The following is a 12,910-nucleotide window of genomic DNA, read 5'->3' as shown; positions in this document are numbered from 1 at the left end:
TGCCTCCTCCCCTTTCTGTTCATGTTTCTGCTCCGTGTTCTTGTCAGATTGCCCCGCACCCACTGGGCACATCCAGCTTTCAAAAACTTGTAGCCGAACATTTTTTACAGACAACACACTGGTAAAAGACAGGAGGGTTTGCCTGTGTGCTCCTAAGTGCCCAGAAAGGTCTGAGGACAGCTACCGAGACAGCTTTAATTTTTACCGCCTGGCATACATGCTTTGGATTTGACAAGCACATGCTGTTTTTTCCAGAGGACTCTACCTCACCAGTAACTGGTAGGATGAAAGGCCTTATGGCCTAGTGAAGTCATTCTGTCCTCTCTAACTCAGGCAATACTCTGCAGCAGGAGGAAGACAACATCCTAATAAGATACCTTATCTCTGTTAGGAGAGCCAAGTGATGCCCTAGGAATCTGGCTTCTATGCCAAGCTCTTGTGCAATACAGAGCAAAGATCAAATCTGTGACGTATCTCATTGTCTCAACCCCTCCTAGGCTGGGGGGAAGTGCTTTGTGGCATTTCTGGAGGCTCCAGTTTACAAATGCTGTCCCTGGGAGCTGGCTCCAGGCAGTGTGCTGTGGTCTTTGAAAGATCTTGTTTTAAAACATTTCACACCAGACAAAACTAGTGCCTGGCTTGGACTGAAATCCACCTGTGTGGTGCCCACCTACCTCACCAGATATGGTGGCAACGTAACCATCGCCATGCAGAAAGCATCCAGAGACTCCAGTGCAAAAGAGAAATCAGATTAATAACTTCCCAGTGGGAGCAGGCAGCACTTATGGCCTGTGGTTACAAACTGCTCAGGGAAAAGAAGTCTTTAACATCCTGGTCCACCTGAGGAATACTCCGCAGCTCATCAGCCTGCCTTAAAAAGTCAGCACCGGGGGAGCTACCGGATGGCGTGGCCTTGCACAGGGAAAACGCGGCATGCCCTGAATTCTCACCAGCTTTTATTTGTATTAGGTGGGTCAAGCGCATTCCTGTGAATAACCCAACCTTTTCCTGAGTGGGAAAGAAAAACAGTAAACCAGTCTAAAGACAGAGCAACCTGCTGTCCACTGATTGGACAAGAGATGATTCTTTTTTCCTAACCTGGCTGACCTTGCTCAGCAGCATTCTTAAAGATTATTGCTATTTTCGTTGCCTGTTACCGGTCTACTGGGGTACTGTGACAAAGAGTCTTTTGTTCACCCTGTTTAAAACAAAACTGGAAATTAATTGGAAACTGCATGAGATGAGAAAAGTGCTGCCTCGGCATTTGCTCAGCTTAGGCAAAATATGGCACTCGACATGGCTACAACAGGTACATGTAGCAATAGGCAACCACAGCTTTGTCTAACATTGCAAAGAGGAAAATTTAAAATGTAATTTCCATTAGTTAAACTGATAAAATATTTTAATCTCTCAAAATGTTAAATATGTTAATATTCATTACAATTCAGATAGTACCCATAGTTTCTTTTTTGTAAGAATTTATTTATATTGTTACCCCATTCTTGCATAGCCTGAATTGGTCTTCTGTAATCCATTCACACTCCAGGATTGTTTTCCCTCGCCTCTCCTAAGAAATCGTAAGCCAGCTCTGAGATATCAAAGGCTTTGTGAGTGTTTTCTGACGACAGCAGATACTGAAGCGCACCATCATTCTCTCGGCTCTTTTTCAAAAAGTCAGCAATCACCTTCCAGCGAGATGCTTCAGACTCTTCATCAGCCCACTTGTAGTCGGGGAGGAAAGTGGACTGAAGGAGAGGGAAGACAGAATCATGGTACACCAGGATAAACAGAGACTTCAGAAATTCTCGATCTCTCTGCAGAGAAAAGTATTTGAAAATACTTCAGTGCAAATACACGGTGTTGCCAAGCACTTCTACAGAAGTATTGTACACAGAAAAGAAGAAGAAAAAAAAAAAGAAACCAAAGAAGAAAACCTTCAACTAACCCCCAGTTCCCAGGATAACAATGCTCATGGGATGTTTATATTTCTTCCTAAAAACGCCAGTGTGACAACCATTCCCCCCAGCCTCTGCAGGTACAAACAGACTGTTATCCACGGCTCCTGGGGAAGTGTCACATCCTCCCCGCCTTGGAAGCCCAAACTCCACTCATTTCTCTACTGCCCTAGGCAGAGAGTTTCAACAATCCCACGCTCCTCACAGCATGTGGCTCTTAGCAGGAGGTACGGCCACACCGTAAGCAGTTAGTTCACACCTTGACAGGACATTCTGTGTGTGGTGAGAATTATACCCTGCCCCTGTAAAGACCAGCTTGCAAATCCAAGAGACTAAGAATGAGACTGGTATAATTATCAAACGCTGAGAAATCACGACCGCTTAACTAGAAAAGATTTGTGCGCCTCATTTTCCATACACACGCTAGGAAAACCCCTTCATGCAAGGACACATAGAGAGCACTGCCTCCTGGAAAACTCGATGACCACCGAGAATCTTCCAGAAATGTTCCCAAAACATAAGTGCTATGACTGGCATTGTACAGTTCACATCTCAGCAGGAGATTTAGCAGCTAAGCATCGTATAACCATGCAAGGAGGAGTAAGAATTCGCTAGGCAGCAGTCCTACCATGGGAGTGGCACATGACAAAAATCAGGTAAAACTGGATGGTTCTGGGATACTGAGGAGTTACTAATTCTTTGAGCAGATCAGCTTTCATTTTGGATGAATGGCCTTGAAAGAGCGATTCTGACTCAACAGCATTTTGTTTTCTTTGCGTAAACGGGGAGATCTCATGTATTTATTCAGCAGCGTGCACAATGAATGAAATATCCTGCTGCTGCTCCCAAGTGAAGTGTCTTGGATCCAGAGCCAATGCTTTTCTCATTCAGTTACCTCCAGCTTCTCTTTGTCCAGAGGATAGGAGGTAGGACAAGGTACCGGTAAGCCTGGTGACATGGCCAATTCAGTTCTTCTCCAGCTGTCTATATGCCAAAATGGGAGATTACAGCTGTCTGAGGTAGGAAGATTTGCAGAATTTGGGGGCCTTTTTCCAGGCAGACTGTGGGAGGACTGGAGCTCAGAGGTTGAAGGAGGAAAGATTGTTTTGTGGACATACACAGCCCCTTTTGTACCAGTGGGAAGTTTTTACCAGTCAAGTATTGGAAGCACATCATGAAAGGGAGCCACACTTTGGGTATGAGCCTGTAATAGCTTCCCCGCTAACAACCGTGTACAAACACTGACAACAAGTTACAAATTAATTTCATTTTCCTTCTTCTCCTAGTTTACTGTTATAAATGTGGGTAAGAAACGTTAAGAACTGCATTTAGCATATCTACATTTTCTAAATAAATGTATGGTGAGAGGGAAAACTAACTACCAATAACTGACAGAAAGCTTCTAGTTCGAATTAGATTGAATATATGTGAAAGAAAAACCTGTAATTTATTACCTTCTCAGATCTCTTCAACGTTCTTTCTCTATCTGCCCAAGCGCTCTAAAATGAAATGAAACGTAAAATCAGACTGAGATTGTGGAGATCTGAGTGATGAAAAGCTGGACATGAGCCAGCAATGTGCGCTCGCAGCCCAAAAGGCCAGCTGTATCCTGGGCTGCATCAAAAGAAGCATGGCCAGCAGGGCGAGGGAGGCGATTCTGCCCCTCTACTCTGGTGAGACCCCACCTGGAGTACTGTGGCCAGCTCTGGGGCCCTCAGCACAGGAAAGACATGGACCTGTTGGAGCGAGTCCAGAGGAGGGCCATAAAAATTATCAGAGTGCTGGAACACCTCTCCTGTGAGGACAGGCTGAGAGAGAGTTGGGGTTGTTCAGCCTGGAGAAGACTCCAGGGAGACCTTACCACAGTAAGGTGGCCTTTCAGTACTTAAAGGGGGCCTACAGGAAAGATGGGGACCCACTTTTTAGCAGGAGCTGTTGTGATAGGACAAGGGCTAATGGCTTTAAACTAAAAGAGGGAAGATTTAGACTAGATAGAAGGAAGAAATTTTTTACAATGAGGGTGGTGAAACAGTGGAACAGGTTGCCCAGAGAGGTGGTAGATGTCCCATCCCTGGAAACATGCAAGGCCAGGTTGGACGGGGCTCTGAGCAACCTGATCTAGTTGAAGATGTCCCTGCTCATTGCAGGGGGGGTGGACTAGAGGGCCTTTAAAAAGGTCCTTTCCAACCCAAACCATTCTATGACTCTATAATTGCATTTTTAGTCACAAAAATTTCTCTCACTGAAATCCCACAGTAAATTAAGCTCCTGTTGCAGTTCCGCTTTCCTCACGCTCCCCATTCCTCCCTTGTGCCAGTTTAGTTCATTTAAGCAAACAGCCATTCCACTAAGTTTTACAGATGTGGGGATTTGGAGACTTGCAGTTATCAGAGCCATATAAATGAAATCAAGGGGATCCACTTTTCAGGAAAAAAAAAAAAAAAAAATCACAACCGAGGTTGATTATTTTTTTTTCTACCCTGCAAGCATGGAGGAATACAGCCTAACCCCCAAGGTTGACACTTCTAACAGTAGTGTCCTTCAGGCAGAAATAACTCAGCTGTTGTTGTCTGGTACTAGGACACCTGCAAAGGACCGCAGTGTAAATACGGTGAGCACTGTCTTGCCAGTCAGAAGCTAAGTCAGCTCCTACCTGTCACGAAAGCAGCACCATCCTAGAAGCCAGACAAAGCTTCAAGCAGCTAATCCACCTGAGCACTCTCTTTCTGCAGCTACATGGCTAGCAGTTCTCACACTAGCCCATTTATGTCTTTGCATCCCATCTGCGTGTACTCAAGCGTTCTCGTGCAATTTTGAAGGCACTTAGACACAGAGATCTGCACGCACTTGAAACAGTTGTAATTTTTCTGTTGTTTGACTTTTCCATTTATCTTTTCACAGGATAAAAAAAAGTTCAAATTTTGCAAACTATCTGGAAATCTTGACACATGAGATGGACTGAATGTGGTGTAGATAACATACGCGAAGTGCATCCATCAGGTCTGGCTGATCCATCAGTTGAGGGAAAGTTGCTAAAATAGGATTACAGATTAAATCTGAAACAGAAAACAAACGCATTCAAGGCTCAGGAAGAAAGAGGATGATTTTCAAGGTATCAACACATCAAGGTATTCAACACATCCCCTCCCCTCAGAATATTTCAAAGGGAAAATTAGCCGTAATAATACTCCAGAGCAGCAGGGAAGGTCAAAGAGCTAACTGCTGGATTCTCTGACAGTAGCAAACTCCCAGTGGCTAAGAAACAGTTAACCTGAGAGGAGAGACAGACAAAAAACGATTGCTGGTTTATTACAAGTCAGCAAGCAAGAGATCTTACTGATTTAACCTAAGGGTTGATTGAGGTGTTTTTCCTCGTTTCTGCACCTGTCTTTTTGATAAACATCTGAAATTGTGCTACCTGATTTGGATGTTATGAATAAACACACTTTCACTCTACCTTAATCTGGCTTGTGTTGTTGTGCGTGATTTTAAGATAGCGGGGCAAGTGGCAGGAATCAAAGCTCTTTGTTACAAAGCAGAGAAAATCTTGAGCCCAGGGGTCCAGAAGCGCAGGGGTCCTGTCATTATTTTAGTTAATAAGATTGTGGATAAGATTACAGGAGTGCTAACAAGTGACATACAGAGGAATTTTGGTTGAAGCGTTTTCTTTCTCTTGTGATTTTAAATATTTAAATGTACACTGTTGTTTCTTCATGTTGAAGTTGATGGAAAGTTTAGTAAATGCTAACTATTTACTAATAACAAATATTTAAGGGAAACAAGCCAGAACTGATTATTTTTGTGAAATATAATAGGCATTTTAAAGTTGCCTATTTCTAAAGTGATAGTTGATTTTGAAATAAGAAAAATCTTCTTTTGTTACACTAGAAAAGTAGAAAATGGCTACCAGAACAACTTCTGAAATGCTGGAGTAAAGCCTTTAAATCATTCCAAATGAAGTCTGAATCCAAATGGATGCAGTTTAACTCCAGAAGTCATCAGCCTGATCTATTGTCCTACGTTGTAAAGATCAAATCAAGTAAGTATGGCAGTTCTCGACTGTCCTTTAAAAACTAAGCATTTTCAGTTTCTCTGTGATGTTTATTAAAGAAAGCATTAATTTATGAAGGGTCTGACTTTCAGATACTGAAATCAGTATACTCAGAATATATATTTAAGTTCAAGAAAATCAGGAAAGGAATTAAATTCTGAGTACCTTTGAAAGTGGAACCTGTAATTCAGATGCCTAAGTATGGCGAAAGATTGTTAAGTTAAAAATGTTAGTAAGTGCAAAAGCAAATTTATTTGCCATAGGAACAGATGATAGATAATTCAGTCTGGAGAAGAGACGGGAGAAAATACAAGGAAATCACTTCGCAGTACCAATATAAATTCAACTGTAGTACAGTTAAGAAATGTCATTTTTCCATATTTCAGATAGATTTTAAATGGAGAAGACTATAAACTATTACAGTTCTGTTGAAGAAAGGTGTGGAAAGAATAAGATACAGAATTGCAAAATCAGAGCAAGATACTGAGTTCTAAAACCAGAACTCTTCCACTTCTGTCTCTCCCTGCTGCATTAGCCAATAAGTAAATAATAATAAAAAAAAATACAGAGGATGACTTAGCCTCTTAGACAAAAACATCTGCCTAATCTCTTCTATAATTCAGAGAACATGCATACACTAGAAATGAATGAGTAAACCTGTGTGCGTGTCTAATCTCTCATTACATGGGAGGTGAAAACAAAACATTTATCTTCCAAATAATCTTTTAGGTTTATTCGCTTTTTATTTATTTTTATTTATTTAGAAATAAGCCTTTACCTATCCACATAGGCTTTTTTTAATGAGAATTTCACTGAAAGCACTTCATTCATACTTCACAGAAAACAAAACTATTCTTGTGGGTTTTGCATTCTGCGATGTGAACTGATGTCAAACAGGGCAACACATTAGATGCGAGTTGAAATATTACTAGTTTGAAATGCAAACACACCGAGTGGTGGTATTCACAACAAGAGGCTGTTCTCTTTTATAAGCAGGGAAAACAGCTTTCTATTTGTCCCCACAACACCTACAGATTGAAAATTAATGCACTGATGCACTGAAATCCTCTACACAGGGAGCATGACCTCCTAACCTCGCAAGATGGTCAGTCAGTGCCAGCAATACCAGGGAACAAAATTCTACGAGTACCCTGTATCAGTGAGTTACCCCTGCTTTCTCGTGCAAACAAGAGACTCTGCAGAGGGCAATTTTCTTTAGGAACCTGATCTTTCTGCAACACACTCTCCATTATGGAGTTCTCCACAACAGCAATTCTTACCTGTGCTTTGCATGCTTATTCTGTCTTTGAGGAGTGCATCACCAAGTATTTGTCGATAAAATATCAAGAGATGGATGTAGCACATACTGCCAATTAACGTTTCTGGTAGCAAACTATTGGGAAAATAAACAACATGCAGCTAAGATTTTTATTCAAAACTGCTCCTACAAAGCATTGTTCACTAAAACTTGAGGGTAATGACAGCTTCATGTCATGTCAATTATTAGCTCATTTTGGCATCTCCATGAACCTGTCATAACTTCTGAAGGTGCACATTGATACAGCCACAACAGCCAGACTCTGGCTGTCGCAGCTTGCAATCTTATCTAAACTTAAAGACTTTTTGTTTGTTTTCAACAAAATCAGAGATCGAGTACAATATGCAGGTGATGCAACCCACATATTTTTGCATAGCCAGTGTTCCAGTGAAGGGGAGCACTTTAGATCTCTGGGACCATTCTGGACTATCTGAAATACTCTTTCATTTTATGGCAGCACCCACAAATACTTACTTCAGGATGTCTTTTGACTGCGCGCTTAAAGACCTCAGTTTCACTACAAGCACAGGCTGTTTCTTGAGTGTTATAAACTGATGAAAAACACCACTACCTGCTTTAGAAATAAATACCCGATATGAAATCTATCATTTTGAAAAAACATTAAGAATCATATTACAAGAATGGACATTTAAATTTGGCAAGAGATGGTTTGCTAAAACTGTAATGGTCTAAAAACCAGGAGGAATTGAACACCTGAAAATAGATCAACCTATCAGCTATATCAACATTTGGTCTAACATAAGCTATTACCTCTCTCTAGGATGGTGGATTCATAATATGTGTGGAGTAATGTGGAGGTAAGTGTCCAAACCCAAAAGGTAAAGGCCTTCTATAGCTTGCAGCATGTGGCAAATGGATGTTATTACAGCCTCCAGAGGAAAGCCATGGCCACCCTTATTTAAAACACAGGTGGTCTGTTGTCTGAACCAACTCTTAGTGAAGCTTTATTTAGCCCCGCAGGGAAGAACCAGTATAGATGTTCTGTAGCTTATTTATGCACATAAGTTATATGGGATTGATGACATGGGGCTTGAACAGCTTGGCTTGGGAGTTATTTAGACCAGTGTCACTGCTGAGCCTTGTACCATCACCCCATAGCCAAGAAGCGTTAAGTGCAGTTAAAGAAATAATTTAATGCATTTATCAGAAATAATCCTCAACCTGCAGACACAGGAAATTACAGAAACATTAGCACTTGCAGATAGTTCTGAATCTCACCAGCCCTAACAATCAACTCCCTCTTAGGCAAAATGACAGCACACGAAACAAAACCAGGCTGTGATGACTGCATGCTACTGAGAGCCCCGGCTGAGCACTGCATGTTGTAAATTAGGTACAGCATTTTTTGTATCATTTAATTTATATAATGTTTAGGAGAAACCATACCTCTTCTTGATATTGATGGGTCAACCTCAACTCCTCTCTCGTAGGGAGTACCACCATTTAATAGCAGCTCATACATCCTGTGAAAGAAGAGGAGCATAGTTAAAATAACAAGATCTAAGGACATGTGAGAACAGCACAACCGCTTTCTGAGAGAGAAAGAAACCTGCTATCTCAAATAAAAAACAGACATGGTGCTTGATGTTATGACTAGTATTTTATATGAAATGACTACACCTAATTAAGTAACCAAGCTTCAAATGATAATATTGAAACTTGTATTATGTTGGGAAACTAGTTCATTATTTTAAAATAAATTAGCAACATGGATTGTTTTCCACATGACTCCAATATTTTTCTTACACGAAGCTTAGCAATTGTTTCACTAAAATGTTTTTGAGGAGTCACCGCTTAGGTAGCAAATTTTAGATATGGAAGATTTAAAAGGTTGAAGAATAATATAATCCCAGTTCTGTCAAGAGTCAGTCACCGTTGAAGCAAGCATGCAATTTCACTCTGTAGATACTATGTTTAACTTAATGAATAGCAAACCTATGTTAGCGATCAGATTTAGAAGAGATTTATACAACAGTAGAGGTCTCCTGTGGGTATTTTTTTTGCCCTGTAATCCAAATATATTCAGAATACACGCACACACACATATATATGTGTAGTATTGTAAGTCTACAACAAATCATTTCCGTAAATTAACAGAAAGCTTTCATACATTTAAAATAGAAATACATACATTTGATTGTTATTTAAGATTGTTGGACCCATGCACTAATCATAAATCAGCTGCAAAAATATAAGCCTATTACACTCTCCAAGTGAATGGTAAGAGATTCCTTTACAACAACTCTTACCCGCTTCCAAGTTGTAAACACCGATCTCCTAATTTTTATATGAGAAAGGGATATACAGCAAAGCACACACAAAGAAGAGCCAGAATTAAAAAGGACATTGTCACTCCCTATTAACTCAGACACTTCCATAGTTTTAAAATTCCACTGAAGAATATTTTTAAACACATACTAACTTTCAACATTTCAAACCTGAACGTTTGGTCCAGGGAACACTTCCCACACAAACTTAGTAGAACACACACTGGGTGTGGAAGCAGGACGAGCATTCTCACTGAAAGACCCAGTACAACTTGCACATTAGTCTGGATTACACCTGCCCCTATCAGTGTCTAAGTATGAAATATGAACTTTACTCTTAGCCTACAGTATGTACATACATACATACATATATAAGGGGGGGGGGAGAGAAGGAAAACGTAATAAACTTACTTGGAAGGAACAGGCATTCCATCAGAAGTAAAAAGCTTCAGAAATGCCCAGCCACAGCTTAGCTCTCCTCTTTCACCAGTTGACTAGAAAAAAAAAAAAAAAAAGAGAAACATAAATAACTTGAGCAGCAAAACCAGAATGAGTAACTGAAGCACAATTATTTAGATTAATCACATTAAAATGGTAAAAAACCCAGATATGTGGTAAGCAAACATTGACTATGTCGCATTCTCAGGTGTCTGAAGACGTTTACCAAACAGCGCATACAGTTTTGCTGAAGTTGATCATCCGTGAGCATATTTAAGACACGAAGATTTATAAAGCCAAGAAATACACGTTTAATGGAAATCTAAGTATATCAAGCTCCTGAAAAAGAACAAATGCACAGATACAAAGGTAAAACCCCCCAAACCTGCACAGATGCTCTAAAGAGTGCGGGACAGAAAGGAGAGGAAAAAAAAAATATCCCCAAAGTATTTACCCATCTGATTCCAGAGACAACCGTTTCCAAGCCAGTGACCCTGTGCATCAGAAGGCTTTATTCATAGTACCAGAGACAGCACCTGGGAAAGGAAGCTGATCCTGCATGCCAGATCATCCGTTTCCAGACCCCAAAAGCACTCATAGCAGGTAAGAACTTATAAACACTCCAGCTTTCACTTAAACTTACACTGTAAGCAGAAGCAGATAACTTTGCATAATCCTGACTACTCCAATTAGCATGAGGAGGGCCGTTATACCCCATTGGGTCTCCGTGAACAATCACTTACCAACATGCTGTTCATCACTGGGACTTAAACAGTCCAGTTCCCTACAGATGTACACTCTGCTTGTCTCCCTGCACAACAGTTCTGCATCCCCCCACGAGGAAAATACAGCAATACTCCCTTTGCAACTTCTCTAGACATCTTTTCAGAATTCTGTTGCCCACCATGAATACCCTGCTTGCTAACCACTGTGGTTACCCCACTTTCCATCTTTCACCCATGATTTACATGATTGCCAAGATTCACCTGAGGAAGATTGCAACTGTAATGAAAATGCAAGTGTTCGGAAAGAGGCAGCAAGACTCGAGTCAGTATTGTAGACAAAGTGGCTGAGATCTTTCAGAACAGTGACCTGTTCTGGAAAGCCACTGTATCCTCCAAATATTAGTGTTTCTTATGGTCCTGCATGCATCTGCCTTCTATTACGGTAGTTCCTATGGGCTGTACCCTCTGTTGCCTCACTACCCACTGTACTTTTCAGAAGCATATCTGAGACATATCTGTATCAATCGCAAAATCGCTACAAACCAGTGTCCATACTATTTAAACAGTTAAAATTTTCATATATAGCACAGCAGTCTGAAATGAATCACAAAGACAGAAAAAACGATGCGGGAGTGAAGAGAGAATTGGTCCTCTGCAATCACGTAAGACCTTTGGCAGACTAACAGAAACTATTTCAGTTTAAGTTCAGTACATTCATGTCCACTAGTCAGAAAGTATTTTACTCTCTAAACATAGACTAGAACTAGTAGTTCCAAAACCCAACATGTCTCCCCTCCCTCCAAGAAGCCAAAAGGAAGACAATCTTATAAGCTATAAGCTAGAAAAAGTTCAGCTGAATTTCCATTTGGATGTCACAGTTTGCTGCTGGGATACCGGAGCTTAACATCGAATATGGTTCACTTTATAAACCTGTGCTTGGAATGATTTATATTGCAACTTTACACACTTACATTGCGAATATAAGTGATGCCAAGTTCAAATAATATACCAATGTCTGAATACAGAGAGTTGGACCTGACAAAACAGTCACCATCCAGCAAGCTGGGTAAAATGCCCGTTACCTAATACAAAGAGTGGGGGAAAAAAAAGAAAGTGAATGTACCTTTTTAAAAAAAACTTTAATTTTTAAAGGCCATCAAACCCATCACTCATTCACATAAGAACTCAGACCCAATCCCATTGCATATAAAAGAAAATGATGAGTGGAGAACCAATTTCAGTTGAAACCTTGCTCCCCTTATTCTTTATCTTGCCATGAAACACCACTATGCTACCAAGGTACTTTATTTGTGTGTGATGACAAGCTATTAAAGAACTTTAGATATCAAAAAGCACTTAATTCCCTCCAAGAACACAGCAACAATGGGGTAAAACATGACAACTGCTGTGAGTGTGGCACCTGAAACATGGAAGCACGTGCTCTTTTTTTAATGAAATCAAAGCAAAAGTGCCTGGTCTCTTCACTTCTCCATGAACACCATGAAGTTTGCGCCTGATATCAACTCAAAGTTAACCAGTGCCACCGGCTAGATCACCAGTCCCTTCCGCTACTTTTTCTCCCCCCCATCTCTCTTCTCCAAAGCGTTTTTGCTAAAACACTTGGTTTAGTTTGAATTCATGCACTTCAGCAAGTCCTTTTCTTTTTTGCATGTTCATTTTGATTGCAGTATGTTTTATTTCAACATGAATACCAGACGCAATAGATATCACTAAATAAGAAGCTGGAAACAGATAATTACTGGTGACGTCACTCCCTGAGCAAGAACCTACCCTTGGAGAAAAGGTCCATGTTTGAGGATTTTTAGGTTGCCACGTAGCTCTCACTGTGTGAATGTTACTCAGCACCTAAAAGATTATAAGTGGTGAAAAAAGCTAAGACAACTTTTTCTGGAAAGCTATGCAGCTTTAAGAAAATGCAGTATTATCCCAGATTAATCCAACACTCTGTACACAACAAAGATAAAATTAACACTTTCTCTTCAACTTTATCAGATGTTTTCAGTTTAAAGGACTACAGAGGGAGTTTTCTCTGAAGCCACAGAGAACTTTCCAATCATCCTTGCTTCATATACACCAGTAATAGTCCCTTTTCCCCTAAGAGTGATCAGTGCAGC

General features: G+C 40.5%; 1 protein-coding gene across 1 annotated transcript in view; it reads right to left on the bottom strand.

Annotated features, from left to right (window-relative positions):
• Positions 1-1,535: 1,535 nt before the first annotated feature.
• The window catches only part of NPHP1 (nephronophthisis 1 (juvenile)), a 17,977-nt gene continuing 6,602 nt past the window's right edge, over positions 1,536-12,910 (bottom strand). The window contains exons 11-19 of the mRNA XM_009885998.1: positions 12,567-12,641; positions 11,747-11,857; positions 10,024-10,106; positions 8,732-8,808; positions 7,799-7,895; positions 7,287-7,399; positions 4,938-5,011; positions 3,410-3,454; positions 1,536-1,814 (exon numbers count right to left, since the gene is read on the bottom strand). Of these exons, the coding sequence (XP_009884300.1) occupies positions 1,536-1,814; positions 3,410-3,454; positions 4,938-5,011; positions 7,287-7,399; positions 7,799-7,895; positions 8,732-8,808; positions 10,024-10,106; positions 11,747-11,857; positions 12,567-12,641 (954 nt within the window). The remainder of the gene's footprint in view (positions 1,815-3,409; positions 3,455-4,937; positions 5,012-7,286; positions 7,400-7,798; positions 7,896-8,731; positions 8,809-10,023; positions 10,107-11,746; positions 11,858-12,566; positions 12,642-12,910) is intronic.

This window comes from Charadrius vociferus, unplaced genomic scaffold (assembly GCF_000708025.1).
Source record: "Charadrius vociferus isolate BGI_N301 unplaced genomic scaffold, ASM70802v2 scaffold455, whole genome shotgun sequence".
NCBI classification, from domain to species: domain Eukaryota; kingdom Metazoa; phylum Chordata; class Aves; order Charadriiformes; family Charadriidae; genus Charadrius; species Charadrius vociferus.
This window is presented reverse-complemented; position numbering and strand designations above follow the sequence as displayed.